The following is a 17,043-nucleotide window of genomic DNA, read 5'->3' on the forward strand; positions in this document are numbered from 1 at the left end:
TGAATTGTATAAATGAAAAAAATAATATTAATAATACTGAAAATAATATTCTGTTTGAAGTATTGTGGAACACGTTGCTATGTTCAGTGTCAATACTGTTGTCTCCCTCGCCTCTCAGTCGTCTTGTCCGTGTGTCGCTGTCATCGTCATGGAGATCCCATTTCATCCCACCAAACTTATTTGCTTCTTTGTCCAAATCAGATTCAGAATGTTGATCAAAACAGGAATTGTCAGAGTTTAAGTCCATCAACATCTTCGCAACTTGTGCAACCATAAACTTTTCTGTCAGTGCCTGCATTTTCGTGCGGTTTACAGGCTGCTACATCTTTGTAAATGACATCTTCCTCTGGTTTCCAGCAGATCTTCTTCTTAGTTTGTTTATGGACACGGCAGTGCTGTTCTATTTCACAAGATGTGTAACAGTGCCCCCTATCTTATAACAGTGAAAACACGGATTATTGGAATATCTCATCGATGACGGGGAAGCGTTCTGTCATAAACGAAAGAAAATCTATGGCGAGGATAGTGTTAAAATAAAGCGTATTTTTTAAAAACTTGACACATGTGAAAGTCACTTGTGGTCCATTCAGAATTGACCTGTGACCCACTTTTGGACCGCAACCCACCAGTTGGGAACCACTGGTCTATTTTATTCCGAGACTTTACTTGTTTGGATTTAGCATTCATAGCTAACCAGCTAGGGAAACTCAAGACTCACCGCTGCTATGGAGGTTCAACGAAATTTCAAGCATAAAGTGCCACATGGATTAGTGTATTGTGCTCTTACTACCACTAGATGACACAAAAAAAGTGTCCATGAACGTAGAAGGTCAAGGAAACCCATAACGTGATGTCCTCATATGAGGACACAGGGTCTCAGGAGGATAGAGGCTTCACATTTTTACAATTTGAGAATGTAAGAATTTCTTTAGGCCTATAACACTAATATATATGTGGCTCTAGAGCCGCAGCCCCTGAGTTAACTGGTAATCATAAGCTCATTAACATGAAGAACCACTCAGAAATCCCACATGTACAGGTTTTGTTTTTAATGAGAAAATATTCATAATATGTATAGTAGGTGTATAACTGTGAGCCTTACATGTGCTATAAAATAACAAAGCAGAATATGAGCATACAAGTGGTTAACATAGGAAAAGAGGTTATACTGTATACTGTATAATAAGATTGCTTCATCACACACACACAGACAGTCCCACACTGAAGCTCGGGCTCTCCTGCAGGTGAAAACAAGCTCCCAGCATTTTAAAATGATAAATAAATCATCTGTGCACCATGAATTCAAACAACAAAAGCATAATAATAATAATAATAATAATAATAATTATAATAAATCACACAATTAGAACTCCTCTGAGTGTGCATGATGTCTGTTACCATTTCAAAAGCTTTGTATCCAATGAGAACTCAAATTTCAATTGTGTCCTAAAAGGTGACATGAGGACAGCGTGTGTGTGTGTTTGTGTACAATAAAACAGTTTTACAATGTGCTGCAGCAGTTACAGTAAACTAGGGAGGAAGCCATTTGCTTTAGTTGCTTAAAACTCAAATCGTGCTGTGAATAAAGCTCAGATACAGTAGATGCTCAGCTGGCATCCCGAACAGGCCACTGTAAAATTATCATCCGTCACAAAGGATCTGTATCACCATGCCATTCATCCTGAATAAAAAATGTCTGTTCACTCTCCTCTGCAATCGAATATCTCTCACATGGTAAAGCAAAAAATACCATTTTGTTCATCCTTTAAGTGATGTGGCAAAATGACTCTCACATCAGCGTCAGCGGCACTGTACCTCGACACAATGTTCTGCTGCACCACCATCAAATCTCAGTCTCAAAAAATAGGAAATGGGCACATCACATAGGCATGAGTCCTCGGTTCTTACTTCCTCTTGGTGGCTGCTGGCACTACGTTTCCCTCAGAGAGCAAATAGATAATTAAATAGAGTCAGATAAGTTGCACTCAGGCTGGGACTGTCCCAATAAATATAATAGAGAGTCATTATTGTCAAGGGTTAGTATGTGTCCCGCAATTCTTTATCTTCTGTGCAAGTTTACCTCCGTTTTAGTGATATAGAATTTATTCAGTGTGTTTGTGAGCAAACACAAAGGTCAGTGCCTGGCCGAAGGACACTTACAGGACAAGACACGCTAGTAGATTCTGTGATCGACCTAGGGTTTACAGGATAATCTTTCTCACCATCTTCTTGACATCCTTATGCCGAAAGAAAATCTCAAAGGTTTCAATAAACAAGCTAAAAAGACTGACAAACAAAATCACTTTGCTACTTTTCAGTTAAAGTGGTTCAAAAATACTGTTTGTACAGCCACGCTGACACATTTCTACTTTCAGTTCTCATTTAAAGGAACAGTTCACCCCTTATCGAGAATACATATTTTTTCCTCTTACTTGTAGTGCTACTGATCAGTCTAGATCGTTCTGGCGTAAGCTGCTGGGTGTTGGTGATATCCGTCGTAAAGATGTCTGCCCTCTCTAGAATATAATGGAACTAGATGGCATTCGGCTTGTGGTGCTGAAAGCGCCAAAAACATTTGAAAAACTCAACAGCGATGTCTCTATCCAGAAATCATGACCTTGTTGTGAGCAGTTTCATATAAGAACTGTTTTTTTTGCTACTGAACTACACCTACCAACCATATCACCACGAAGAAGGAAGCGTGCATCTACTGCTAGCTGCCATATCTTCACTTAGCTAGCTAACGTTACAGCTTAGTGATGAAGAATGCCATTAATATTTACATCTCGTGCTGTCATAAGCATGAACCTCTTGTCCGTGAGTAGATGCACACTTCCTTCTGCTTCCTACCCATAATCAAAAATACATATTATTCTTCTTGCCTTACCTCTTTGTGAGCAGTTTCATGTCAGAACTATTTTCTTTCTATGGAAATATATCTGCCAACCATATCACCACACAGAAGGAAACGTGCATCTACTGCTAGCTCACCTATCAATACTAGCTAGCTAGCTAACGTTACGGCTTACCCAATAAGAACACCATTAATTACACTCACGAACAAGAGTCTCGTGCTGTCACAAGCACGAGACTCTTGTTCGTGAGTAGATGCACACTTCCTTCTGCTTCTGATTTAAAATCAGAAATATATATTTTTCTTCTTACCTTACCTCTTTGTGAGCAGTTTCATGTTGGAACTATTTTCTTTCTATGGAAATATACCCGCCAACCATATCACCACATAGAAGGAAGTGTGCATCTACTGCTAGCTCACCTATGACCACTAGCTAGCTAGCTAACGTCACAGCTCAGCTGAGGAGAGCACCCTTAATTTTTACAGCTTATGCTGTCAAAAACAAAGCCTCCTGTCCGTGAGTAGATGCACTCTTCCTCCTGTGGGGTGATATGGTTGGCAGTTGTTCGGTACAAAGAAAATAGTTCCATGAAACCGGCCACAACAAGGTCTGTGGATTATCTTGAATAAATGGGTCATGATTTCTGGAAAGAGACACTGATGTTGAGTTTATAAAATTCACTTTTTTGCAGCACCACAAGCCTAGTTCCATCTAGTTCTGTTATATCGGAAATAAGGCAGACATCTCTACTGCCAATATCTCCGACACTCGGCAACTCACATCAAAACAATCTAGACTGATAAACAGCACTACAGGTAAGGGGCAAAATATGTATTTTTGATTTGGGGGTGAACTGTCCCTTTAAAGACAATCCTCTAGGCTACAGGGATTACTCCTGTTTCAATGTGTTTAGTTTTGAAGCTGAACTTTGCTTTCCACACCTGGACAATCCACAGTATCGCAGTAAATCATTCATCGTTCATTTAAAACAGGAAGTCACATCCTGTAAAATCAAAGCTCACAATATATTTAGTAAAAAAACTGACAACCCCAACACATGAACCTCCCCTGTTACGTTATTATCATACAAAATGAGCAGAAGTTGAGCCTGTAGTTATGGCCTGTTAATGAGCCTTTGCAATGTCGGTTACCTTCTGCTTGTTGTGTGCTTGTGTCAGGTTAGGAATGAATGTCATTCCATGCACACAATCAGAAACTTCTTAAATAGATTTTTTAAAAGCGTAGGCAGACTGTTCTCTAAATAACAACATTCTGTTTTTGGTAAAACAACTTTTTTTTTATAAAACGCTTTTTCAATATTTTTCATCAAACTTTATCCTCAGCTAGCAAGGTATAGTAGATACATGGCAGTCGCCCTCACTGGAATCTTAACATACATGTTCATATATCAAATACACAATCCTACCTCAGTATAATACATGAAACAACTCCTTACATCAGAAAGCACAGGTCAACAAAGCGACGTAGCCAGCGAAGGTAAAATAAGTGATTTACTTTAGGATATAAAAGCCCTCGACCCAGCCCTTTATTTCATACACACTCTGACTGAAGTGACGCAAACATGACCCGCAGTTAGCTTCCCTCTTTCCCATGTGTCCGTCACTTAATAGACATGAAGTCACTGAAGAATAGTGTTTTATAGACAGACTTCTATCTAATGTGGTATTTTCTCTAAGGTCTATTGAAACTGCAGAATAAGAGAAGATAAAATACATCATACATATCGTGCATCCAACAATCACTGACGATCTAAGGCAAAGTTGAACCTCGATGCTAGTTTTTCAAATTTCCTCGCTAGCATTCAACAGTTCAAGGACCCTCAAGTCGGCACTTAAGATTTATTGCAGATGCTTAAAAGGATTGCAAAAGCTCCCACCGACATGCCGTACATGTGTTATATCTGTGGTGTGTTGTGGCACTACAGGATGCAGAAGGTTAAACTTTACGGGCTCTGAAGGCGATGCTCCAATTTGTTTAAGTGCCTGGAAAACATTGCAGCATCATCAAAATCTGACAGATATCAGGCCTCGCTTTGTCTCCTCTCTTTAACTCCTTTCAGTTAAAAGTTTCTTCATAGTCACTCTGCATATGCCTGTTTGTCGTTTGCAACCCTCTCCACACATTTTGAATTGAACATTGGGGTTATTATCAAGCACCCACTGCCAAAACCATCATCAGCAAGTCTCAGGCAACCAGTCAAAATAAAATCTTTAGATTGATTCTTTAGATCTCAGCCCATATTTCAATAAAAAAAAACAGGTAAATGAAAAATCCTATGAATATTTACGTCATTCAGCGTCTACCAACTATTAAAAACCTTCAATTCCCAATGCACTTCTGAGCAGCGCTCTTAAACCACCATCAAACCCTTTCAAAGTGTCTCTTGCATCACCTCAACACTTCAAATGTCTCTCACATACTCAGTCTCTTCACATACTGTCGGCCTTCAATCCTCTAAAATCCACAACTCGATGCATCTCTTTGATGAGTCCCACTGGTTGAGCCAGTGGGTCATGTGATCAGAATACTATGAGTGAAATAAATACTGTTTCCTTTCCACGTCCTCGCTGCGTTTTTCCTTCAGTCTCTTCCTCCTCCTTCCCTCTCGGTCCCTTAACTGTCTCTGGAAGGAGCAGTCTACTCCTCCTCCTCTTCCTCCTCCTCCTCCTCTTCTTCTTCTTCCTCTCCTTCCTCGTTGGCATAGATACCGGCTTCCCACTTCCGCGCCATGTCGCTTTTCCTCCTGGTGACGCGAGTGGCCTCCAGAACCTGTCAATCGCAAGACAATCAATTAGATCTGAGCACAGTCTGAGTTAATGGTTAGCATAAAGTGTTCACTGAAAAAAACCCATGCTTTTCCACGGCTCAAGGGATATAACGGAATCACAAAAACAAGACACACCACAGTGGCTTTAAAAAGGCATGCAGTGTATATCAAAAACTGAGGGAGCGCTTGGTTAAACCATCCAGCAGTAATGGAGTCCTTAAGACGTATCTATCACAATAAACCACCAAATGAAGCGCACCTGCAGTATTTGATGGTAAAAAACAAAAGTCACTTTACTCCATGTCAGGGAGAGTTTCATGCTTTATCACTAGATTTGCTCCATTAATATATGTTCCCCAATTACCGTCCCTCCAAGACCCACACATTCACACACACATAAGCTCATCTACACACACAGGAAAGACGTCTTTGTGAGCAGGGATCCAAGGTGAAGGGAAGACTGTGGGTAGAAAATGATGGACACTAAATGACTGCCAAACACTGAGCCCTACTTAAGCTTGTACTTGAGTAGTAAGTAGAAGTGTTGATGCTCGCTAATATGTCTACAACCTCCAGCTGATGGTGATCACAACACAGACATACACCACGTATAACAACTTAGAAAAGCTTATCTTTTTAAAAACATATTATTTAACAGTTGTATACTGTTTGAATAAAACATGCTGTGTATTCAGAAGGAAAAAAATGATATATTTGAAACCATATATACATTAATTTGACAGAAAAGTATCATTATCTGAGGTTTATCATCCAAGAAATGGACATTTATTCAGTTTTGTCATCCAAAATAATGAAATAATAATAAAGCTATACAATGTAGGACTGTCTGTAAACATGCTCGCTGGCGAAAGTAGAAAACGCCAACCCTGGGTTCACTCTGTATTGGCATTTCGCCTCACTATATTTGTGTTTTTTTAAATGCCTGCTGCTTACAGTCTGACAGCTTGTTGGCACCTTTTTGTAAAGCCTCAACTTCATCTGAGCGCTGTGGGGGTACACGCCCATAAATGATCCAAACACAGAAAATAAAAAGAAAATAAGAAACTACAGGCAGAGGGCAGAGTGAAGACAGATAAAGGGATTACTTCTTTTTAGGAAGATCCTGCATAGTATTTCTTTAAGTAGCGCACATCTCCTATTTTATTTTATTACTGGTGCTGTATATGTGTTGTATACATGGGGAGGCAAATGCATAACACTGTGCATTGGTGGAGGGGAGGTCAAAGGTCACACCAAATCCATGGACAAGCACATGCAGCACCAACACCACAGAGCAGAACAGTAATGCAGTGAGACCAGAAGCAGACCTGGGATCAGATAAGTGATGGTCAAAGGTTTCGAACTAAAACAATACATCCCCATCTATATTTGTTGGACCAGTTTCATATATGGGGGGCTGAGAGAAGTGACATAGTTTGTGTTCCTTCCTGTTGACTCATCTACAATGTTGTGCACATTTCTTGGGAAAGAAGAAAGTGTTTGCTCATGGAAAACTCCGCTCTTGCAACTCTTCTGTATTTGGTAACTTTCTCCTCTTTGTGAGCTGAACTGAGGTCACCCTCTGAAACAAATAGCTTTAATATCCTCTCCTAATCACTGTGTATAATAATTTCAGGGCAGCAGTAGCTCAGTCCAAAGGAACTTGGCTTGGGAACCAGAGGGTCACCGGTTCACGTCCCTGTACAGATCAAGTATGGAGCATGGACTGGTATATGATATAGAGTGTGCTGTCTTGGTCTATTAACCCATAATGATCTTCAGCAGTTACAGAAACAGGCTAAATATAAACGGGAATGCATCACTTTTTCTGAGACTTTACATTTTAGTCTGACCCAGGTCTGTCAGTGAAGGCCGCTCATGGAGTGAACAGGTTTGAGGTGAGACAGATACCTCATTGGTTACCTCATTGGCCAGCAACAAACGGGCATACTGGCCGACCAGCAGGAGGGAAGCAACAGTACAAAGAGTCAACACATGTGATGGATAAACAATAACAACATCAGCGGGTGACAACAACCCTTGCAGTATATGATCTGTTGGTGCCATGTCATGTCATTAATCTATTCTCCTCTGTGAATATTAAATCAAGTGTATGGTGCTTAAGAACAGGTGGAGAAGTGAAACTGTTGTCTGTGACATTTCCTGGTTATGTAACTTTTTCCCACCATGTGAGCCAATCATTCTTCACACAGTTATTATGACAGTTTAGTCCGCCACAATACAATACTTCTCAGCAGAGACCTAATTCTGAATAATGACACACTGCCAGACGTATTCAGATACAAAAAAAATGGGAAAGATGGAGTCAGGACAGAAATCCCCCAGCGTCTGTGACTTACTTTCAGTTTCACTTCCTGCTTCAGGCTGGGAAATTCCCTTTGGTGTTATACAGTATTAGCTAATGCCAGCAGGCTAAGGATGGAAGCATTCAGCCATGTTGACATTACCAGTTCCCACTGAGCCACAAGAGCCAAACAAGCACGTAATGTGGGATGAGCTGGGGTCACTCACTACACTTTGGCAGCTTTGTTGCATGTGTCTTATGTCCAGACATTCAACAAGAACTTCGACAGGCTTAATTAGTTACATTTTATTTACTGAGAGTAAAAGTTGTCCTTCCTCTGCTAATCTAGTTTATCAAGGTTCAAACACTCACACTGTTGTCCTCTAGCTTCTCCCTCCTCTTCACTTTGTGTGTTTCATAGTCTTCCATTAGTGTCTGCATGAAGTTTTTGGGCCGTCCTCCAGAGTCCTCGCTGCCGGCGTCAGACAAGGCTCCGTCTGAAGGCGAGGGTGAGACAGGCGGTGCAGGTCGAACCTTTTCGATTTTTCCTGCACATCACGGAAAAAAGTTAGATATGTCTGTTGGAGCATGGGTGGCAAGTTCTACTGCAACAACAACACCTTAGTGCTCACTAACCTGGTGCTGTCTTCGCTGTCAGTGTGAGTCTCGCTGGCAGGCTGTTGCTCTTCATCTTATCTGCTGGGGAAATCTTAGTCTGCCGCATCCCCGACCTCACAGAACCGAGACTGTTGTATGAAGGGTTGCTGGGGCGGACAATAACAACAGGTTGCTCCTCCCTCTGTTTCTTCAGCTCCTCCTCCCTCTGCTGAGCCGCTCGGATCTCCTCTTCAATCATGGACAAAGTTCGCTGCTTCTTGGAGCGCAGGCGGAACGGGCCGCTCGCTGCCTCCGCCTCAGGGCCTCGTGCTGCTGCTGCCGTGCTGCGCAGTTCGGCTGCTTCGGAGTATTTGCTGAAGTAGCTGAATTCTGGTTTTTCTGGGCTCGGAGGAGAAGGGGGACGGTAGACTGGGGTCGGCCTGGAAACCGGAGCTGCAGAGACAGGCGCAGGTGCGGGAGCTGGAGCCGGGGCTGAGGAGGCGAGAGCTCTGGCGTAAGAGGACTGGATTTTGATTCTGGGGCCTCCATCTCTGGGTCTCTGGGGTGGAGAGACGGGCTGAGAAGGAGGTGGAGAAGGCATCTGGAGCTGTGTTTGCTGTGCTGGACTGGAGGGCTGCTGCTGCTGCTGCTGCTGCTGCTGCACAGCATGTTCGGACTCTGAAGGCTTCTCTTGGGCAATGACTCTTACTTCTGGTCGTCTGTCTGGCTGAGGCGACACGTCGGATGGAGCAGGACTGGAGGACACTGGTGACTGGAGGCTGGGAGCTCCACCAGAAGACACAGGAGAGGAAGAAACTGGCACTGGGCTACTCGTAGAAACTGAGGATGGAGACACAGGGGCGCTAGGTTGGGAGGAATTCAAGTCAGATGCCTGCCACTCCCCTCCATCCCGAGCTGCCAGGGCATTTTGGATGGCATTTTGGACAAGTACCCCTGCGTGGTACTCCAGGTCGTCTTCCGTTGGACTGCTGCTGGTCTGCCCATTGACTGGCGTGGTGGGCTGGGGGGTGGGCGGTGACACCGGGGTAAGCGGCAGCGGGGTAGGCGGTAGCGAAGCCCCGCTGTCAGAAACGTTATCCAAGCTAAACACAGTGGTGTCCTGAGAACGGACAGATAACTCGTCTAACCCTGAGTCAGACTCCTCTGGGTGGAAACCTGGATTGAAATGGCTCTTCCCTTCCTCCTCATCAGGCAGGATTGTCATTACAGCTCGTGCACAAGTGAATTCTGTCGCAATTCCTTCATCAGACCAGGTCACGTGACCCTCCCCGGTTTCTTCGACAATGTCACTGCTCCCCTGGCTGCCCCTGGATTTCGAAAATGGTTTGGCGGAGTATATTTGAGGAGCTACGTCCCTCTTGGTTTGCCCCCCTTGGAGAAACTGCTTCCTGGCAGAAGAGAAGTCAATCTGCTCCTCCACAATGTCGTCCTTCCTGTTTAGCTCAGGATCGAAGGTCACCATGGTGGGAGGACCTGACACCTGGGGCTGCAAATAGAGATGGGAGGACAGAATACAAAGGAGAGTTAGAAGGTTAGAAGCAAATGTACAACAACAAGGATCACCCTCGCACGAAATATAAAAAGCTCAACAAATCTAACACTGGTGATCAAACATCATCTTCACATCCTGCATCACTGGTCCTATGTGTGTGTGAGTTACCTGTGTGTATGTATAAGTTTGACCCTGTTTCTGCTGTTTCCTCTCCTGGTATTTCTTGAGAGACTCAAGCTGCTCTGCATCCAGCTGTTCTTCCAAAGGAACCTAAAATTAATTAAAAAAAAAAAAAAATCAACCAAAAGACCAACAAATCGGTTTGTCAGGAGGTCGATGGAGTCAAAATAGCAAACAATAAAATAAAATGGGAGGCTACCTCCTGGGGAGGGTTCCACCAACGCTGGGCGATGCCAGGGTTTTTCTTCACTGCCTGGTCTTTGATCAGCTCCTGACGCTCACGCTCCAGCTCCTGAACCTGGGAAAGGAGGTAAGAGGGCGATGAATATTTAGGCAGCATGGTGGTGCATGGTGTCCCAGTGGCAGAGTGGGTTTTCTCCAGGTACTCCGGCTTCCTCCCACAGTCCAACGACATGCAGGTTAACTGGTGACTCTAAACTGTCCGTAGGTGTGAATGTGAGTGTGAATGGTTGTCTGTCTTTATGTGTCAGCCCTGTGATAGTCTGGTGACCTGTCCAGGGTGTACCCTGCCTCTCGCCTAATGTCAGCTGTGATAGGCTCCAGCCCCCTAACGACCCCCAACAGGATAAGCGGCTAGGAAAATGACTTAATAAGGAGCATTTCCAGCAATATTCCATTAGCATTAGCTTCTCATGACATATTAGCTAACGAAAACAGGACAAAGATTTGAAATCACTTTGCCCCCGCTCCCATCCAATGCAGCCTGTTCGGGGTCTGCTGACAGGTGATACAGGAAATACCTGCTTTCCATCACCTCACCAACCAGCTGTTTGCTAGAGATCAGGAGACAGATCAGAGGCTCATAAACACTGTGACTCGGCTGATAATGATCTTGTTTTCCATGGTTTGTTTTTCATTTGTTTCCACTGGTCATCACTGTTCCCTTATCTGTGATGACAATGTGAACCACAACTAACCTTGTGGGCGGTTGCATCATGTGCTCCTGTTACACAGGGTTAATGCACTCTCGATTTGAAAACTGCTTCCCCTTAGGCTCTAATTTCTCGATTTTATGATTTGACTTTTTATGATTTGAACTGTATTGTGATGAGTACAGTATAAGCTGTATGTAAAGATGTAGATGAATCAAGTACAAACATATAAACTAATACCGTTCCTGGAAAAACTACCTTTTGTACATTTTTAACTCAACAATATTCATATTTTTTAGACCTGTGTTTTAATGCTGAAGCTGGTTTCTTAAACCTTAGAGAACAGGCCTGACTTGTCAACTTTGAGTGAAAGCCATGAATATATACTGTACTTGTCCTGAGCAGGGCTGTCAAACTCATTTTAGTTCATGGGCCACATACACATAACCTCTGTGAAGAAATAGGAGCTGGATCATTTGGACAAATAGACAAATAGAAACAGCAGTACGACTTCTCTGCAAGTTTTACACTTAGCAAAGTCATCGAGTGGGCCAGATTGGACCCTTTCTGGCCCACGGGCCATATGTTTGACACCCCTGCTCTTGAGAATCTTATTTTACCTACGAAGAAAAGCTCAGCCATCATGTTTTTCTTCAAGATAAAAGTCTGGTTTTGACATTTTTACAATAAAAAGGATGACTCATTTTAGGATTGATGTGTATTAATACCATCAGTCATTAATTTGAAGCTTAAACTTTCATTTTTAAGCTCACCCTGTCACAATGTAGCCGCCATTTTATTGTGTCTCATGCAACAAAGCAAGCAGTTTAGATAATGCTTGTTTACTTTATGTTCATTTGGTAGAACATTTACCAGCCTTCCTCTGCTCTCTTATTACAAACACTTGTCAATACAGACACAGTCTAGACTCTCAATAACATTACTGCTGTGTTGTTTGTGTTACTGCGTGTTTCCTGTGTTACTGAGTCTCTCACAGCTGATACATTATATAACAGCCATTTACCTCCTCTGAGGGTCGCCTCCTCGTCACCCTGACCTGCTGCTCCTCTCCAGGGGTGAAGAGTTTCGCCGGCCGCTTCTCCTCGTGAAACGATCTCAGCTCAAACCTCGCCCTGCTGCTCGCCGACTCCTCTGCCTGCACGTGACCGTTGGTCCTCACAGCAGAGTCGTCCTGATGGAGGAATGTGGTCTGTCTCTGACCCTCCACGACGACCGAGTGGTGGCTGATGGGAGAGGAGGCGGACACGCAGACGGAAGGAGAGTTTCCGTCGATGCTGATTGATTTGATGTGTTCTGGGGGAGAAGAGTTTCCGTTGGTGGGGGTTTCTGAGGCGGCGTCTAAAACCTGGTCCAAGTAGCGGATCTCCTGTGGACGCAGCAGATAAAAACATTGCCATCATGTACTACTATTGTATTATAATGTAGGTTATATAAGAAAGTTAGCATTTTTCATATTTCAACATAATTAAACAGTCTTAAAATGATTTATGATACCCACATGTGCTCCTATAACAAGAAACCACCAGTTCATGCCATCAATCATAGACAGTGCTTTTCAGGAATGGACTGATAGAGGAGTTGCCACAATAGAGAATCTATTTATTGATAATATTTTCGCATCTTTTGATCAACTAAAGCTTAAATTTAACATCCCAAACTCTCATCTTTTTAGATTTTTGCAGCTCCGTAGTTTCATATCAACATCATTTACTCACTTCCCATCCCAACCACCCAACACCCTCCTAAATTCCATTCTGAAGCTTAATTCAGGTTCCAAAGGGAATATTGGGAACATATACTCCTTACTAAATACATATAATTTGGAACCTTTGACATCATTAAAGACTCAATGGGAGGGCGATTTGGGGTTTGAACTTCCTGAGGAGACTTGGGAAAGAGCTTTAGATAGAATACATTCTTCTTCAATCTGTTTACAACACACAGTTATCCAGTTCAAGGTCATGCATCGCCTTCATTGGTCTAAAGTGAGACTAGCAAAGTTTGCACCTAGCATTTGTGATCATTGCAGGCAAGCACCAGCCACCCTCTCGCATATGTTCTGGTTTTGTTCAAAACTAGACAATTTCTGGCAGTCAATATTTAAAACTTTTTCAGATGTTTTACAAGTACCTACTGAACTTTCTGCCATTACTGCCATATTTGGAATAACTCCACAAGACACTCACCTTAACCGCCAGGCAAAGAATATGATAGCTTTTGCATCTCTTATAGCTAGGCGATTAATACTTTTTAAGTGGAAGGAGAAACCTCCCCCAACCTTTAAGATGTGGGTCAATGACCTTCTACACCATTTGGTACTAGAGAAGATTTGTTACTCTACAAGAGGATGTATTCAAAAATTTCATGCTACATGGAAACCTTTTTTAAGTTATACAGAGAAATAAGATGTCACTAATATTGGTGTTCTATATGACTGATCCTGTATTATGCATAATTTGAAACCCATAAGGACCACTCTCAATCACTTGCTTTTGTTTACTTGTTTATGTTTATATTTGTATTATTTCTAATCATCAATGCCTTTGAATTTATGTATTTTGTACACTATTTCTCTATGTACAAATATAAATAAAAAGACTTGGAGCAAAAAATAAAAAGATTCATGACAAAGTTCTGAACAATTTTAGGGATTTTGAAATCATCCTAGAAGAATTAAAAAAATAACAAGAATTTGGTCTTTCTCAGAGAAGCTGCATACCTGCATCACCTCGCTGTCAGGAGTCTCCACTTTCACACCAACTGCATTGTGGGCTCGGTTACTGGGGCTGCTGAGGCAGCCATGTTGGATCTGCTGGCTCTCCACTTCCATGGTTGCAGGCCTGTCAGAGATAACGCTGACCGATTCCTGGAAACTGACGCTCTTCAGGGCTCGCTCTCGTGGCGTTGTGTCACTGACATCCTCGGCTGCCCGCCACGATTTCTGTGTCAACAAGCAAACAAAAGACAAGGTTCAGGGATATGGTATGGAGAGGCTGTACAACACAATGTTTGCTCAAAGTAAATGAAAACTTGCTTTACTGATCCTTAGAAACCAGACTCTTCCTAATCTCTAAATAAACACACACACACACAACACATACAGACACACATCACACATATAAATCTGTCTGCATTGCAGCAGACGTGTAAGTTAAACCTCTGCAGCAGCACCAGCAGCAGCAGGGCTGTGTGCTGACTGCTTCCCACCACTTGGGGGCACCAACTCCCACTCTACTGCCTTAAAACAGACCAGAAACATGACAACCTTCTTTAGTACTGTAACTACTCTATTTTTGTTCAAAGACCTTCATGGTTCTGTAAATGAATCAGTGTGCTGAATACCTGGCATTTAATTAAAATACAGCAACTCTTCCTGCCTTAGATTTTATGTAATACTCTATTAATCAGCCAGATTGGCAGGTGGGATGGCAGGTTATAAATGCAATAGGTTTTTAAGAAATGAATATTCAAGAAGAGAAAATGTTAGGGAGGTATCTTTAGCTTTTACAACTGTGGGTGAAGAGTATTAAAACCTGCTCACAGCATGTATTGATCAAACAGCTTTTATCTTTTTTATCTAAGGATCTGAGTTCGACGTCATCACTTGACACTGTCACATAACGATGGTTCGGCATAATGTTTGTCTGACGTGTATCATGAGCAAGAGAGTTGTCAGATAGTCCAGGTTCTGCAGTTTTGATATCTTCATATTTGCTGTTATACACACTTCCACTCCCTGTACCTTCCAGGTTCTGCAGTTTTGATATCTTCATATTTGCTGTTATACACACTTCCACTCCCTGTACCTTCCTGACCTCAGCTGTTAACAGAGCGGCGTCAGTGGTGTGTTTTTGGATGAAGTGCCTGGCTCAAGGCCACATCATCAGGAGTTGTTGTGATAGGACGGAATGTATCTTCCGAAACCTAAATTTCCCTGCCAAGTCAGACACACAGCCTGTAGAAACTGAAGGTATAACTGCTGGATGATGAAATAGGTATGTAATCAAATGATCCTCGAAATGAATTTAAACGTACCGTAATGCACTGCATGCATTATGATGTAATCATATTGAGGGTTATGAGTTAATACAGCTACTCAATATAATTCTTATATCATCGCTGAAGCAATAACCACAAATTAACACAATACTGTGATGTTACATGAATCATCAGGGGTTCTTTGGGGAGTACTTTGACTACCTTTTTTTCCTACATTTTGAGAACTAAATTCTGATTTTAAAAAGTTACATTTATCATTTTCTAAAATACACAAATTTAAACCCATATTTTACTGCCTCATTAACTTGTGGAAGGAATTTGGGGGCATTTGGCATGTCAAATAATCAGAAGGTCCATAGTTCAAGCCCTACAGTTTATGTGTTGAAGTGTCCTTGGGCAACCCCAAATTCCAAATCCATGTGTGCATGTGAATGGTTATCGTTCCTGACCTACACGGTAGCCTCCGCCACCTGGGTGTGAATGTGTGTGTGACTTGTGTAGAGGACACATTGGTAGACACATTGGCATTCAGGGATCAAACCTTTTGACCTTCTGCTTTTGTGAATCATCCACCCGACACATTCCAGATCCACTGTTAGCAAGAAGCTACACTTATAGACTCCTGTCTCTTTCTACACAGGCCGCTAACAAATACTCTATTGGCTTTCTGTTTAACTGCCTTGTACCAAGCACACCTCTATTCCCAGGATGTGTTTACTTCCGCGAGGGGCTGTTGACCCCCCCGTCTTTGTAACATACAAGTGTGTGCGTGGTGATTTAATGAGGACCACTTCAGTGAATTGGTTGAGTGTTCAGTTAAAGCACACACAGCCGTAAAGAGGAAGTCTTTGCTTTGTACCCTCTCTTAGACACTCTGCTAAACCGCCATTTAATGATATTCATGGAAATGTCTACTAATTTCAACTCTCAGCGTGAGGTGTATCTGCCGAATTCAGTGGCAGATTTCAGCCAGACTTTGTACCAACACAAAAAGGGTAGCCTAGCCTTCATCTGGATCATTTTGTTCCGTTAACTACTCCTCTTCTCTTCTCCCCCTCATCCCCTGTTTCCCTCATTACTGCTCTTTTCGCACCATTTTCTTCCTCTCTCTTCTCTGTGAGTGTTTAAGTGAGAGAAACAGTGGTCACTGAAGTCACATGGTGATAATAACACCCTGCCTCTCCTCAAAAAGCCTTCTCCTGTCTTGACTGAAGCAACACTCTCCTCCTCCCTGCTATCCTCATGTCTCCTGTTTCTACTGAGAGAAAAAAAAACATTCTCTGAGGGTATTTTGTTGACCCATCTGGCTCAGTCACATGCTCATACTGTCTCATACTGTCTGTGGCATATATAAATCAGAATGAAGACATTCTCTTAAAGGAATACCTCACAGATTTTCAATTCAGGTCTGCTGATGTCAGAGTCTAGGACATTTTGGTGTAATAGAACATCCATTTTGCTACTTGGTGTCTGAAGTTTGGGTCGGTTCAATTAAACTCAAGTTCGTTTGCCCCCTACGTGCAGCTCGTTTGGGCAGGTGTGAACACATCAATCACACCAAAACAACCAGGCTGAGACCTTCTTGAAGAGGTGGTCTCAGTCTGGTTACAAACGAACTCTGGTGCGGTTTGTTTGTGGTGAGAACGTGTTCCAACCTCGATCTGAACCAACTGCAGTCACATGACACATTGTTTGGGTTAAACATGAGCATGTTACAGTCCTGGAGGATTATTAATGTGCACCTCCTCCTGCACTGCCTTAATATGCACATTCAGCACATCCAATGCATCAAAACATTGTTTTCTAGTTGGAGCCGCGCCTCGTTTTCAAACTGTATGGTTTGACTAAAATGAACAATGACAGCAATATAGTCCACGATGAGCAGCGCTAAA

At 42.6% G+C, this 17,043-nt stretch overlaps 1 protein-coding gene across 5 annotated transcripts in view; it reads right to left on the reverse strand.

Moving 5' to 3' along the window:
• Positions 1 to 1,034: 1,034 nt before the first annotated feature.
• The window catches only part of palm2akap2 (PALM2 and AKAP2 fusion), a 136,731-nt gene continuing 120,722 nt past the window's right edge, over positions 1,035 to 17,043 (reverse strand). For 3 of the 5 annotated variants that reach the window (XM_033647263.2, XM_033647264.2, XM_078162042.1), the window contains 8 exons: positions 13,872 to 14,093; positions 12,156 to 12,518; positions 10,438 to 10,536; positions 10,227 to 10,328; positions 8,585 to 10,052; positions 8,321 to 8,496; positions 7,555 to 7,593; positions 1,035 to 5,645 (listed from right to left, as the gene is read on the reverse strand). In XM_033647263.2, the coding sequence (XP_033503154.2) occupies positions 5,514 to 5,645; positions 7,555 to 7,593; positions 8,321 to 8,496; positions 8,585 to 10,052; positions 10,227 to 10,328; positions 10,438 to 10,536; positions 12,156 to 12,518; positions 13,872 to 14,093 (2,601 nt within the window). In that variant the 3' untranslated portion in view covers positions 1,035 to 5,513. The remainder of the gene's footprint in view (positions 5,646 to 7,554; positions 7,594 to 8,320; positions 8,497 to 8,584; positions 10,053 to 10,226; positions 10,329 to 10,437; positions 10,537 to 12,155; positions 12,519 to 13,871; positions 14,094 to 17,043) is intronic. The other 2 variants (XM_033647265.2, XM_033647266.2) reach the window with 2 other exon arrangements.

Source organism: Epinephelus lanceolatus, chromosome 19 (assembly GCF_041903045.1).
Source record: "Epinephelus lanceolatus isolate andai-2023 chromosome 19, ASM4190304v1, whole genome shotgun sequence".
Classification (NCBI taxonomy): domain Eukaryota; kingdom Metazoa; phylum Chordata; class Actinopteri; order Perciformes; family Serranidae; genus Epinephelus; species Epinephelus lanceolatus.